Raw genomic sequence first — 15,785 nt, forward strand, 5'->3', positions numbered from 1 at the left:
TATAATTAGGGGAAATTGCTTTGCAAAATATGTATACTAGACAAAACTGCGTATAAAAACATGCATAGGAGAAAATCATACAAAAATGCTGGCAAATTTTCATGAAGACTTTTAAAAAAAATTAAATCGCAAACTGATATAGAAGTGTGGAGAACTGAACTTAAGATTCGAATATGAGAAACAGAGACACCGAAACTGACCAATTCACCCATCCCTATTTGTAGCACACATTCATTGGAATTATATGGCCTAATCTGATCTAATTAATTATGGTGCATGCAGCTTTAATGCAGAGGTTTGGACTTAACACATTTTGGTACCTTTTTGCCTTATCATTTCTAGAGCTATTATTTCCTGGGTCATATCTTTCGCCCTATGAACCTTTTTTTTTCCTGTTTCTCCATGCCCTGAAAGTAAAAGCGCTGGTAACTGGTTGTTGCAAATGTATTAAGCCCTGATCAGACCCATAGTGCAATGAAATCTCTTGTTTGCCAGTATAACATATCTCTTGGTTAAGAGACCAGCAACTGAAGCATGGTGGTTTATTTATTTTATGGGCAATGGTTTGTTGGATTTACCTGCCCCCTATTTTTTTATCCCTATGGAGCTCAGTTTTTGACAGTTTTTAATGGAATAGCATGGACAGAAGTGGCTACAGGAAAATGGGCAGAAACCTACATCAAAGTTGAAGATTCCTACACCATGTTTTTAGATCCAGTTTGCCAAAATCAGGGGTGGCTAACTTGCAGCCCTCCAGATGTTGTTGGACTCCAACTACCAATGGCCTCAGCCATCATGGCCAGTGGTCAGGGACAATGGGAACTATAGTCCAGCAACATCTGGAGGAACACAATCCTCCCGCCCCTAATTTAAAAGAGGGAAAATACAGCAGATGTCAATGTTGAAGATCAGGCCTTCAATGACTCCTTAGCAGTGGCATGGTTCAGTTGATCAGAGCAGATGTGAACAAAATTGAGGAAGAAATGACATGAGGCCACCGTAGTCTGGAAAGTGGAAGAAGTACAGTCTTGAGCTGACACCAGCCCCTTTATAAATTGCAGTCACAGTAAGCAACAAGGAGGCGGATCGGAGATTGCTGGGCAGAAGAGGTAGAGGCAACAACTATCTCTGGCAGCAGAGGTGCTGAGCAGTGGGAAAGTTGCAGAATCCACCACAGAAGGCTCCAAATCAAGTCCCTGGGGTGACCAGTAGGATATTTGTCCACCCCAGCCCAGAATGGGAACCTGCATCTTCCTGAGGACACTCCAGCATAAGCCCTCAGAGCAAAATGGAGCCCTGTAACAGGTAACAACAACATGGAAAGCACCAGAGGGTATGGGCTATCATGGCCTAGCTTCAGATAAGTCCTCTCAAGCCCCAGAGGGGTTTAAAAGGTGCTTGGGAACTCATTGCCATGAGAAAGGCACTCATCACTCTTGGAGATTATCTTTACTGGCACATCACTGTCTGGGGAGTTAAATTATACTTGCGCCTGTGAAAGGAATCAAAAGATCTATATGAACGAATTGTTGAGGAACAGCAGATCTTCTGAACAAAGCTGCCTACTAATATACCGTTTCCAGAGTTCGGAAGTAATTAGTTACAAAAAATGAATTTGTAATTGTAATCTATTACTTTTTTGAGGAACAAATGAGCAATTCCTTTACATTTTGATTGTAATAGGACGAGGAGTAATTTTATTACTTTTGAGAAGTAATTGTAATGTTTCCAGCATTGCTTTTGGGCATTACTGGGGGGGGGGAGAAGCAGGGGAAGTCTTCTGCTCCTCTCATTTGTGGATGAAAATCATGTGCCTCAAACTGGCTTCTGTATAGCATCACTCTTGTCCCGTGCTCTGTGGGTGGGTAGGACGCGATGAGGGAGGAGGTGGAGAACGATATGGGGCCATGGAGAAAACAAATGCTTAAAAAATGGACGGTGGTGGAGAAGAATAGAGTGGAGGGAGAAAGGAGCTGGAGGGCAAGAACATGGATAAAGGAGAAGGAGGCAGCAGCAGAATGGAGATAAAGAATTGTGGAGGTGAAAGATGACAACGTCTGTGTGTGTGTGTGAATACTGTGTTTGCACTTGGCACACAAAGTGTCCTCCGCCACCCTGTGTGGCTACTTTGCTGCACTTGCAGCATTTTAACTTTTTTGCATCTCAGAGGAAAACGTTTGTGTCCCTTAGTTGGTGGCAGGGTAGGGTCCAGGAGATGGTTGAGTGAGAGAGATTATGCTTGCTGGCTGAGAGTGTGTGTGTGTGTGAGGTTGCATTTGATTTGACTGCAAAGATCTGAGTAGTGGCCTCTGCCTCCCGTACCAGCAGAGAGACCACCACTGCTATCTTATGGATAAAAAGAATTTACTACCTGTGTGTGTGTGTTTATTTTTAATGTTGTTTTAGGCAACTTAGGTGTGCAGTAGCCAAGGCCAGCACCTTGTAGGCACTCTAGCGTTTTTTAAAGTAACTTAAGTGTAAATGTAGTGATTACTTTTGAATAACAGTAAAGTAATCAATTCCCTTCAGAAGAACTGTAATTATAAAGGTAATTTATTCCTTTTTGGGACCATGTAACAGTAATTGTAATTTATTCCTTTTTAAAATTATAGAATAGTACAGTTGGAAGGGGCCTATAAGGTCATCAAGTCCAACCCCCTGCTCAATGCAGAAATCCAAAGCAAAGCAAAAGCAATCTTCCAAGCCATGACAGTTCCTCCCTGCACTCCAACTCTTGCTGTGTTTGTTTAGCTTGCTTATAGACAAGCCTCTTTTTCTGTACTTAGATTTTTTTTTCCAGTTTACAATAGCCTTATATGATTGTGCACTGCAAAGAATCTTCTTGATTTATGGAATTATTTGTGATCTAGACTTTTTTTTGAATAAAATAGCATTGCAAAATTGTAGTTATATTCTTAGCTGGTTGAAATGGCTATTTGTGCATTTGCTTTTTTAGAGAGGAGCGATCCAAATGATTATTGACAACTTTATTTGCCTATTGAGATTACATCTATCAGCTCCAAGACAATTCTTCATAACATGTCTTACCTAGTGCCTGCACATTGTAGAAGTTCTAGACTGTTTGTACTCTAGGGAGGGGGGGTGAGAAGGGGGAGGGGTTGGTAGGAACTTGAGCTTTGCCCCCTAGAATTCTGACTGGTAGACAAAGTGGGTGGGACCAAAAAAGATATTATCTTCACTTGAGAAATAAAGATAGAGGAAGTTCAGAATCCCTCAATTTGGGGTGTTTCCCATAGTGAAAATACGTCTGGACTTGAAGAAGGTAAGTGCAATGCTAAGAACAGCAACCTTTTCTGCGTCTGTGGTGTAGTAAGAGTGGGTTAAGTAAGAGAAAGTGTGTTCATTCTAAAATAACTCTTGCGTAGTTTTGCTTTTGTCAGATTCCATCCCAAAACGGTTATCAGTTGTAGGTGAATCAAATCTTGCATGCAGATGACATAGATAGATTGCCTGGGGATTATAAGAGTTTTAGTCTTGATTGCTTGACCTGCTCTGCTGTGAATTGTTTTTAGTATTCTGTTTTTTTGAGGCAAAAGCAAGTCCTTCATTGAAGAAGTTCACTTTCCTATAACTCATCTGATAAGAAATCTTGCATTGTCCTTCCTGGTAGCTGTTGCTCTATCCAAGCTCTGTTATCAGAACCTATAAAATATATTTAATAAGGTTTTTGCAGAAATACACCCTTCATCATTTATATATATACATTTTATTTTTTAATTTAGTTTTTGGAGCAAGTGGAGGAGGGTTTTTTTTAACCTCAGTTAGGTCACAATCCCAAGATCCCTCTATTGTTATTCTTTTTTTCATTTTAAGCCAGTTTTGTGTAAAAACACATTACATTGTGGATATGGGTGCAATGCCTGGAATCTCAGGGAGGAAAGCAAGGAAAGGTTTCTACTTTAAACTTTGTCAAGCTGCTGCGAGTCAAAGCCTTGGTCGATGAAACACCATCCACACAAAGTACTAAAGAACGATAAGGAGATTACAGAGAAGCTAAATGAATTCTTTGCATCTGTCTTCACAGTGGAAGATATAGGGCAGATCCCTGAACCTGAACTAACATTTGCAGGAAGGGATTCTGAGGAACAGAGACAAATAGTGGTAACGAGAGAGGAAGTTCTAGGCTTAATGAACAATATAAAAACTGACAAATCACCGGGCCCGGATGGCATCTCAAAGAACTCAAATGTGAAATTGCTGATCTGCTAACTAAAATATGTAACTTGTCCCTCGGGTCCTCCTCCGTGCCTGAGGACTGGAAAGTGGCAAATGTAACGCCAATCTTCAAAAAGGGATCCAGAGGGGATCCCGGAAATTACAGGCCAGTTAGCTTAACTTCTGTCCCTGGAAAACTGGTAGAAAGTATTATTAAAGCTAGATTAACTAAGCACATAGAAGAACAAGCCTTGCTGAAGCAGAGCCAGCATGGCTTCTGAAAGGGAAAGTCCTGTCTCAGTAACCTATTAGAATTCTTTGAGAGTGTCAACAAGCATATAGATAGAGGTGATCCAGTGGACATAGTGTACTTAGACTTTCAAAAAGTCTTTGACAAGGTACCTCACCAAAGACTTCTGAGGAAGCTTAGCAGTCATGGAATAAGAGGAGAGGTCCTCTTGTGGGTAAGGAATTGGTTAAGAAGCAGAAAGCAGAGAGTAGGAATAAATGGACAGTTCTCCCAATGGAGGGCTGTAGAAAGTGGAGTCCCTCAAGGATTGGTATTGGGACCTGTACTTTTCAACTTGTTCATTAATGACCTAGAATTAGGAGTGAGCAGTGAAGTGGCCAAGTTTGCTGATGACACTAAATTGTTCAGGGTTGTTAAAACAAAGGATTGCGAAAAGCTCCAAAAAGACCTCTCCAAACTGAGTGAATGGGAGGGAAAATGGCAAATGCAATTCAATATAAACAAGTGTAAAATTATGCATATTGGAGCAAAAAATCTTAATTTCACATAAACGCTCATGGGGTCTGAACTGGCGGTGACTGACCAGGAGAGAGACCTCGGAGTTGTAGTGGACAGCACGATGAAAATGTCGACCCAGTGTGCGGCAGCTGTGAAAAAGGCAAATTCCATGCTAGGGATAATTAGGAAAGGTATTGAAAATAAAACAGCCGATATCATAATGCCGTTGTATAAATCTATGGTGCGGCCGCATTTGGAATACTGTGTACAGTTCTGGTTGCCTCATCTCAAAAAGGATATTCTAGAGTTGGAAAAGGTTCAGAAGAGGGCAACCAGAATGATCAAGGGGATGGAGCGACTCCCTTACGAGGAAAGGTGGCAGCATTTGGGGCTTTTTAGTTTAGAGAAAAGACAGGTCAGAGGAGACATGATAGAAGTGTATAAAATTATGCATGGCATTGAGAAAGTGGATAGAGAAAAGTTCTTCTCCCTCTCTCATAATACTAAAACTCATGGACATTCAAAGAAGCTGAATGTTGGAAGATTCAGGACAGACAAAAGGAAGTACTTCTTTACTCAGCACATAGTTAAACTATGGAATTTGCTCCCACAAGATGCAGTAATGGCCACCAGCTTGGATGGCTTTAAAAGAAGATTAGACAAATCCATGGAGGACAGGGCTATCAATGGCTACTAGCCGTGATGGCTGTGCTCTGCTACCCTAGTCAGAGGCAGCATGCTTCTGAAAACCAGTTGCTGGAAGCCTCAGGAGGGGAGAGTGTTCTTGCACTCGGGTCCTGCTTGCGGGCTTCCCCCAGGCACCTGGTTGGCCACTGTGAGAACAGGATGCTGGACTAGATGGGCCACTGGCCTGATCCAGCAGGCTCTTCTTATGTTCTTATGTTCTTAAATGTGAATGGTTTCTTAAAATAAATAGTAGATTCAGGGGAGAGTCCAGATCAGCAACCAGGCTCAGGGAGGGTTAGCCCTTTGGGGTGCCCCACTACAGTCCCAATCCATGTCAGGGGCTGTGTTTTCTGTTTGTATTAGAAGAAAATCTTCTGTTCATACCGATAGAAGCTTTTCTCCCAATACAAATAATAGTCGGGGCAAAGAATTAAAGCCCTCCGTACCCCCTCCTCATGCCAGGGTCCCAATCCAGATCACCCCCTCCCACCTGCTATCTAGTTTTTAAAAGCAATTCACACAATTGCTTTGTGAATAGCCTCTTGTTTAGTCTGACCCTAAATGTAGGCAATAGAACATTTGATTGACTCAAGACCCAACTAGCAATTTCATGTTTATCTTTTGGATATGTCCATGTGTCCAATCAGGTAGTGTGCACATTGGCCAATCAATGTACACATTCCCTGCTTGGAACTAGGGATGCTTAAGGAATTTGATTTCTGTTTATTCTGATGTAACCTGACATAATCCATGCCCCTGGAAAAATGTGCAGACTGGAACATAATTATCCTTTGGATTTCACACTTCTCTGAATTTTGTGATACAGTTGTTAGCTCAAAAAGTACTACAGTGCATTATAAAATGTGTATTTTGGCATAAAATACATCTAGAAATCCATACGTTGAGATAAAACAAATATTTAATATGAATTTTTGGTGCAGATTTTTTTTTTAAAGTCATAGATTAAAGTGGAAATGGGATGGAACAGACTTATAAATGACCACATGCAAAACTGACATAGGGCAGAATAGACTGATCTATCCATTCCTGTTTGAAACTGTTCATTTTGCCTGGGCACTGTACAGAATTTACATGGAGGTTGTGCCATGTTTAACAGCTAAAATGAAATCTCTTGTTCCTGCTATTTGTACACATTTTTGAGTCTTCATTCAAATGTGCACAATCACAACTGTATGTACATTTGGCAATCAACTCAAATTTACACCGTAATTATATTTTAAACATATATCTCGCTTTTCTATTGGCTTGCTCAAGACTAACAAAATCATTATTTTCCACAAGTTTTCAGAACGGTTGTGAGAAAATCGCGCTTCACCAGATATAACTGCAGCCTGGCTCCATGCCAACAAGCTGGGCTTCTTACCCATTTAAAGTTTTAGAACAGGTTCAGATTGTTTTGGCCCCAAAGCCTCTAATCATTTGCTTTGAATATCATGCTTAAAAGGCTATATTATGCACTGTTTTAAAATCAAATTTCCAGGAATGGGGTTCCTTTGGACTTTTGGTTTCCTTATCTTGCCAGCAGCATTCTCACAAAGCGCAAACCCTGAACCATGCTGTGAATGCAAAGCAAACGTATGCCCTATCGTTCTTGGAACGCCTGGGAGCAATGGATTACCAGGTCCAACAGGACAGAAGGGTGATCAAGGTATAGTTATAATGGATTGTCAGGGATGGGCTTCATGTAACGAGAATAACTGATAATAGTCTTCCATTTGTGAATGCTTCCTAAAGTATAGGCAAGTGATTCATATGTAGCAAGGTCCTCAGTCAGCAAGTAGATTTAACAGAAGGCCATTCTGAGGAGAGAGTGAAGAGATGTGGGTTGAGACTCAACCGCTGTGTGTCCCCCGCACCTAAACTGGTCTACATCCATTTTTGCCTTGGCACTATCCTAATTGTCACTTTTTCCAGATACCCCTCTTGCTGTTAGGTTGGCAAATAAGAGAACAGAACATAGTCCTGATAAGGCATAATTGAGTAGTCGCTGATTCTTACAATAAGGTGAGCTTCACGACTCAGCATATAATAAACGGTTAGCCCTTATTCAGAACTTCTTAAAACAACTTGAAAGCAAAGTAATAGCTAATTGTCTGCGAGTTGTAGTCTGGAATAAACATTTTTTCATCCAAAATAGTTCCCAGATGGAGACACTTTTTCCTTGGCCTCCAAGAAAACCAAGTTCTAGCTTGTCCTCGCTGTGGGTATCACCTGTTGAATTATTTACACAGAATAGCAAAGCTGTTGAGTGTATTTTCTTGCCAACTCCAAAATCAAGTAATGTTGGTTCCACTGTCCTACAGCCCACAGTTTGGAACCTATAATAGGATAGCAAGTGTGGTATAGCTGATGGAGTTTTTTGAACTCGGCATGGGAAGACATGGTTCTAATCTCCACTTGATCATGAAGCTCACTGGAGAAACCTGAACTAGTCATATCTTCCAGCATAACCATCTCACAGTGTGTTATGCAAATGAAATGGGGCAGCACCATATGGCAGCCTTGACTCCTGAAAAGAGCATGGTATCGCTGCCATTGATAGCTAGATACATACATACATAGACCGGAATACATTCAAGCTCTATTCAGAAGCTCCCTTCATATGTTAGATGAACAAGTGAAGGGGAAACGGGACTGTAATGAGTGACTCCTCTCGCTGGTATCCATGAATATAGCATCACCATCTGTAGGGAGGGAGCCTTTTCGGGTTCAGCTATACTTGCAATGCTAGGGATGGGGAACATTTTTCAACCCGAGGGCCGCATTCCTTCATGGGCACCCTTGGGGGGGGGGCTGCATGCCAATGGTGGGTAAGCCAGAGACAAAAATTGATGCAGCTACAGGCAAAATTGGGCAAGCCAACAGATGTGACTCTTAGCTTTGTCCATCTAGGCAAGCAGGAGGCATTATCACAGTTCAAGGACACCTGGACTGTGTGTCCTCCAGGTACAAGCCCTTGAGGAGGGCATGGAGTAGAGCTAATGAGGATATGGCCTGGGGAGTAGAGGTGTGGCTTTGGGAGGGATGCCGCCTGGGGAGAGTCCCTGCACTAGGTCGAGAAGCCTAAACAGCTGCATTGGGTCACCAGGCCAGATTCTCCCCACCTGTATGGAAAGGCTTCCATGTCATCTGAAACCCTGATCACACAGAGTTCCAGATCATGTAGAAGACTTTGTGCATATGTGTGAAGGCTCCATCCCAGCAGATGTTCATGCTATAGGAGAAGATGTCAGGGAGAGGGGCTAGTTATCAATGAAAGGGCTAGTTGCCATACCCGCCACCCCTTGTGCATTCATCGAACATATAAGGGGAACTTCTGCATAGCTCTTCAAAAGCAATTTTCTAGAATAATCTGGATCTATTTGGCAAAATATTTCTTTTAAATTATGAAGATTTAAGTGACTTCAAAATATAAGTAGATATAAGGTGGATTCATTTATATAAAATATCTACCCCACTTCTTCATTTGCAGAACCATCCTTGAAACAATTCAAATCATCAGCTATTAAAACAGTAATTAAACATGCAATTGAAACCTTAGCAGAAGCAGCAGGATGCCAACAAGGTGCATGGCACTATTAGAGTATCCTTATAACCCTCATATACAGTATAAGCAGATAGACAGAAATATGTGGCATTCTGCATGTGCAAAGATACAGGCAACCTGAATACAGCCTTATAAGTGCTTAGATCAAATGCTTAGATTTGATGCCAAAGTGTGAGCCCATCACAGCCAGAGTATCTGTCCAAAGATGCTTGAGATTTGATCTGGAGCTAAATGCTTCTCTACATAATGGATGTGTCACTTAAAAAAATCTCTTGTAGACCTTGAATATTTTTTCATATTTCCTACTTCTTGCTACATTGCCTGTTTCTTGCCATTCATTTAATCTCTGGATTGTTAGGATCACGGGGAGTACAGGGTCCCCCAGGAAAAGCTGGCCCCCCCGGCCTTAAAGGAGACAAGGGGCTAGTCGGTGAAAGAGGACCAAAGGGAGACCATGGAGGAAGAGGTAGGACCCTATTCATATATTATCTGCCTGCTGTCCATTTTTCAAGCTTTTCAACTGAGCTTCTCTTGGGGGGCAAACGATACTGGGCATTGATGAGACAAAAACGGAGTGTAATCAGTTTTCATGAAGGACTATTTACAAGATACAAGGAAATGGTTCAGTGGTTTCACTTCCCTCCACTATGTGACAATTAAGGTACAGCCACTTGAAACTGATATATAACAAACAAATATTGCATTTTCTGTGGTTATATATATACCATGAGAGGACATATTTATACTAACAAATAATTTTAGGGAAATATCAATTTGTGAAAATTGATCAGAAAAGCCACCCTGTGAAATCCATCTCTTATGAACTAACAATGCATTGCCTTTGGTTGTATCTCTACTTCACCATAAGAGGGCACATTTAAGCCAAGTAGTAACAAATGGGGCGGAGGGGGAAGGACTCTAAACAAACAGGGAAATATCTGGTGACTCTTTGTGGTAAAAACTAATCTGATAAACTCACTGAAAGAAGGTGATTGTAAATACCAAGAATTAGGTAGGCCAGGGACATCTGGATGTTCTGGTTTCATAAAACTTTAAAGTGTATGAGTTTCGCAAACCTATAAAAGGAGCACTCCTATGGGCAGGGGCTCTCAAACTTCACCATACTGAACTTTCCCAGCTGTAACCAAGAAGTGTCCACAAAGGTATTGGTTTGATGCCAGTTAGCTCAGAATATTTGTAAATGGTTGGCTTTTCAGTTCATAATATAACAATAATGTCAATAATTTAAGACACCTCCCTCTTTGGTGCTGCTTCTGTGGATGCCCGCACACCCGTTTGGAGTCAATATAAAAGCCTCCATTTAGGTCAGCGATTCTCAAACGGTGCGCCGGGGCACACTGGTGCACCGCAAGAGGTGGCTAGGTGTGCCGCGAATATTATGAAAGTATATTATTATTAAGTTATTTTTATTCATAGTTTAAAATATATTAATATATTTTCAATTTTGTACATGAAGTGCGCCAGAAAATTTTTATATGCTTTACACTGCGCCGCAAACCACAAAAGTTTGAGAACCACTGATCTAGGTGATTCCTTTAACAGCATGCTTGGCTGATAGTGTCACACTCCCATGATATGCTAAGTGTGCTGTAAGAGGAACTACAATGACAAAATCCTTTACCACAACACCAACCAGGGTAAGAACAATCACATCTCTCAAGGTATGATCAGGGATGGGGGAGAAATTTGATTCAGTTCGCACTTAAAAACTGAATCTATCACATTCACACTTTATGAAACAATATAAGGACCAAAACACAGCCATCTTTCAAAATTTGCACTTACCCAATTTTTGCAATCGTTCTCCAACCAAACAATGCTTACAAAAATGCACGTATTAGGGGTAAGTATGCATAAATATGAATATATCTGTGAAAATAACATATAACAATGCATTATACTAGGAGAAATCGCTTGCAAAAATGTGTACATTAGTCAAAACCACACAAAAAGATTTATTAAGAGAAATTCAGACTAAAATGCTGAAGAATTCTCTTGAGGAAAAACCTCAAATTTCTACAAAAATGTGGAGAACTGAATTTAAGATTGGAAAAATAAACTGAGAGAACCGAAACTGGCAGAACCTTCCATCCCTAGATATGATGCTTATCTAATCCAACAGCATTTGCACAGAGCAGCCAGCGCTGTAGTTGCACAGCCCTTTTTTAAAAAAACTGGAATCCTACCAATCAGTTGTTTAGTGGAGAAACTGGGGGGTGGGGGCGGGAGGAATTAATCAATGTCCCAAGTCCAGAATAACTGAATGGCAAAAATACAGGACTGTTTTTTAGTTTTAAGCACTAGGGATGAATGAATGTGTCAATTTCAGTTTCTCTGTCAAATTCTGGGATTTTCCCCTCCATTTTGCAACAGTTCCAAATCCGTATTACACATTTCTCCTACATATACATTTCTGTATGCAATTTTGCCTAATACGTACATTTTTGCAAGCAGTTTCCCCTAATATCATGCATTTTGTATGTTATGTTGCTGCTAATATAAGCATTTTATGCACATTTTTCCCTGCACATTTTTGGCTGGAAAACTGCATTGCAAAATGTGGAGAACTGTGAATTTTGAATGATAACTGTGTTTTGTTTCATGTATGTTTTTGGGAGTGCAAATTAGGTAGGATTGCATTAAAATCTGATCCAAACTGAATTTCTCCCCCATGCACACTGTGCATGCAAAGCCCCTAGCTGAATCTTGGCAATAACAGTTATGTTAGAGAACTAGGATCATTGACTTGTTTTAAATTTGCACTTATGACTTCTGAACGGCATTGTTTGCTGTATTTATTAATGTACTTTTTCAAAATTTCAGAAATGGAGACTAGCATTTTTGATGTCACACTTGTGACTTGTTTGGGAGATGGTTCCTTTGGCTGTGGTGCTTTTCATAGCTTCTGCTTTATGACACAGTTTTAATAATTCCTTTCTTATCATTTCATCATTTAGAACTTCAGAGCTTGGAATCTGAAGTGGCCACCTTGAAAGAGCAAGTGCTGGCTTTGAGAAACACTGTCCTCAAAAACCAAAAAGGTGAGAAAAGGGAGTAGACAGGATGCAGGCTCAAATATCATATTTGGCTAAATGTATCGAGTTTTCTATCAAGTATCCTGCAGACCTTCATACTTCCCTTCACATTGGCCCCCAGAGGATAAACATTAGGGATCTACATGTTGATTTCAATAAGATGAAGCACCCTAAACCCAGCTACTCCAGATCTTGAATCTAAAGTTCTGAGAGATAATTTATACAACCAACAGAAGTGTGGTTGGCAAAGCTTTTTCAGGACTATCTCTTTAAGCAGCAAGTGCAGGGCTGCATGTCTGAATGCTACCCTGCAAAAACCCTCCTTGCATATAGACTAGTATGTTAGGAAGGACGATCAGCTGGTCCCACTGACTGTATAAAATAACCCTGAAGCTTGTGAGCCAGGTTTGAGCAGTTGGATGAGCTCTCTGTCACACCAAAGCGAGTGCTCAGCAGCTACTGAAGCCAGCACTTGAGTGTTACTTTGTCTTACTTGAAAGCTGAACTGTCTATGGCAGGAGGAAAGGAGGTTCGCTACTACCTAAGCTGATAAATGTGTTAGCTTCATATGGGCTGGAGTAAACGGTGCTTGCTGTAAGGTAATCAGATCTGATTAGCTATTGTTGAGTTAACCCTGATTCTTGTGAGTTGGCTGTAGCCATGGAGGCATATGGGGAAAGGAGACAAATATTTGTGGGGATTATTTGGGAAGAAGAATTGGGGAAGCAGAACCCTACTAAGCTTAATATGGCCAATACATTAACTGTATTATTTATGACAAACCTGACACCCCTGTATTTTTATAAATAAATTTGATAAATGTTATAAACTGTATTTTTATATAGGCTTAGCAGCTGTTCTAACAAGAGTGGGTTTACATTGCCTGCAGGCATTTGAAACCAGCAGGAGGGAGACAGTGCACTTGACAACCCCCCCCACGCTACAGATTACTCGGAATGCTAATATGAGTAATAAGGTTCAAACTAAAAGACATCTGATACTTACCTGGACTCTGTACTAATAAACTAAGCACCACTATTAATCGACAAAAGTGGTTGAATGCACCACCCACTGCCTAGCTAAAACGTAAGGTCAAAATACATACATATTACTTTGACATTGGGTTCCTTCAAGGAAGAAGAGCATGTTATGCATTGAATAACTAATAATAAATATTACACTGAGTTCTCTGATTTTTTTTTCTCCACTGGACAGGATGATGTTGGATGTGCTTCATCCTTTTCCAGTAAAGGGAAGAGGCCGTACTTCAGAGACAGAGCACATGCTTTGCATACAGGAGGTTCCCACTTCAATCCCTACTGTATCCACTTAAAAGGATCGGGGAGAAGGTGGTTCTGAAGACCATTAAGGTTTTGTAAACCTATAAAAGGAGCATTTGCCACTGCAAGTCAGAGCAGACAATACTAGGCTAGATGGATCAGTGGTCTGGTATAGTATACAGCAGCATCCTGTGTTGATTTTCTAATTCAAAACCCCTTTCCTCAAGCTGCTTTTCCCCCATGGGGGTATGCAATATAGGACTCCGTATCTAAGCAGCTTCTCTTTGTACATCCTTCCCAGGCGGCTTTGGGCTAAAAAAGAGAGCAATATCTAATCAAAAAACTCTGTGTAACATGTCGCTCAAGTTTAATTCAACAAAGCCAAAATTTAACAGGGCTATACCTGATTTTGTATTCCTCTAGCTTGTTTATTCCCAAATGGCCAAAGTGCTGGCGAAAAGCTATTCAAAACTGATGGCTCCGAAGGTACCTTTGAGACTTCCAAAGCGACCTGCCTCCAGGCTGGTGGTCAGCTTGCTTCCCCAAGGAGTTCTGCGGAGAACATAGCCATCCAGCAAATAGTTGTTCGTCATAACAAGGTGGCATATCTGGGAATGAATGCCTTGCTGTCAAAAGGCACGTTTAAACAAATAAATGGTGATGTGATAAGCTACATAAACTGGGCGAACGGAGAACCAAATAATTCTGGAGGGAAAGAGGACTGTATCGAAATATATCCGGATGGCAAATGGAATGACAAGGCCTGCTCAGAAAAACGATTAACTGTGTGTGAATTTTAATTCTCCTTGTAACTGCAACCTTCTGCCCAGTTGCAACACATGTAAAATCATAAAATCAATCATATTTAGTAATATGTAACGGTAGCCCTGTGATTGGATTAGACCCACGGCAGCCTGGGTTCTATCCATTGGCCCCCAGCATTCCTCCTGATCCCAAAGACCCCACATGGGCATCTCAGCTACGTGGACAACGCAGGACATCATCTCCTTAGGTTGCTCCTCCTCACTGTTCAGGGCCACTCATATTTTGGCAGAGCCCACGTTTTAGAGAGTAACACAACTCAGGCACTCATTCTGAGATACATCATCCACACTAGCCTTTTTGCCCACCACTGTACTGTCTTGCTCATGCTGAATCCACACAATAATAAAATTTCCTGTGATTTCCACCGCTTTGTTAAGTATTTTTTTTCCTGATTTGTGGCATTTTTCCTGTCTCTTGTGCTGTTGCTGCATGACCATTTCCAGTGTCAACAAGTGAAGTGTTATTGTGACATCTGAATGATGGGGGTGGTTTAGCCTGGGAATTAACTGGGTAACCTTTTAGTCTTGCCTCCATTTCCGGCATCCATTTCCACCATTTCCTGCCCCTCACATTCCACAACCCCATCTACCAATCCTTTGGCAACTTTCCTCCATTTTTTTAACAACTTGTTTTGCATATGAAGCTTAATTTCTTGCATAGCTTGTTCTTTTGAATTTTTCTCTGGGGATGTTTCAAGTGTGCACTTCTGCAGCTGTGCATAATGCAGCATACTGGCTTTCTTTTGTCTTCACCTGCACACGCACAGAGCATTGTTCTACTTTAAATATGTGGCACTAAGAGTTGCACAGGCAACAGCCTAAAACTGGGTATCTGAGGGGAGAACGTTTTAGGGAATTTACCATGGTTGCTGTTATAGAACCCTCCCACTTCAAAGGCCGCCATTTGAGGGGAAAAACATGGTGTGTGTGTGTGAGATCAATGATACCTTGCACAATATTCCAAAACTACACTGAGTAGTACCCAACCATAGAGGTGTACATTTGTCACCCTGAGAGGAAAAAAAACAGTTGGAGCATCTGAGAACAGCCCATGTGACATGGCTGATACAACCCAACGTGCTATGTGCCCATTTCCACATGACTGAATATTATTCAATGTGACTGTTTGTGTTGATAAGAGTTGTGCAATGCCTATGGGAGGAGTGGCTTGCCTGGAGTTTACGGCTCTCCTGGTGCATTGCACAACCCTACCTTTGCAACCGCCTCACCCCTCCTGGTAAATGGCAGTGATGCTGCAGGTGGGAGGCTATGGTGTGGCTCCGCTCCACTGAGCAAACCACTCCTACCTATGAAGGCTATAACATAGTACACATGTGGAAAGGGTGTAGTAATCTAGCTTTTAAGAAATGGCGGGAAAACATTGTCTCAGCAGCACAAATGACCTATGTGTGGATACCTCCTCCCTCTCTACACATGCAGCAGAAT

At 41.3% G+C, this 15,785-nt stretch overlaps 1 protein-coding gene across 1 annotated transcript; it reads left to right on the top strand.

The window, feature by feature from the left end:
• Positions 1–3,172: 3,172 nt before the first annotated feature.
• LOC133388735 (pulmonary surfactant-associated protein D-like) lies at positions 3,173–14,704 on the top strand. The gene is made up of 5 exons (XM_061634956.1): positions 3,173–3,283; positions 7,113–7,280; positions 9,538–9,645; positions 12,158–12,241; positions 13,939–14,704. The coding sequence occupies exons 2-5, from the start codon at positions 7,115–7,117 to the stop codon at positions 14,313–14,315; spliced, it is 735 nt and encodes a 244-aa protein (XP_061490940.1). The 5' UTR covers positions 3,173–3,283; positions 7,113–7,114; the 3' UTR covers positions 14,316–14,704.
• Positions 14,705–15,785: the final 1,081 nt, after the last annotated feature.

Source organism: Rhineura floridana, chromosome 7 (genome assembly GCF_030035675.1).
Source record: "Rhineura floridana isolate rRhiFlo1 chromosome 7, rRhiFlo1.hap2, whole genome shotgun sequence".
NCBI classification, from domain to species: Eukaryota; Metazoa; Chordata; class Lepidosauria; order Squamata; family Rhineuridae; genus Rhineura; species Rhineura floridana.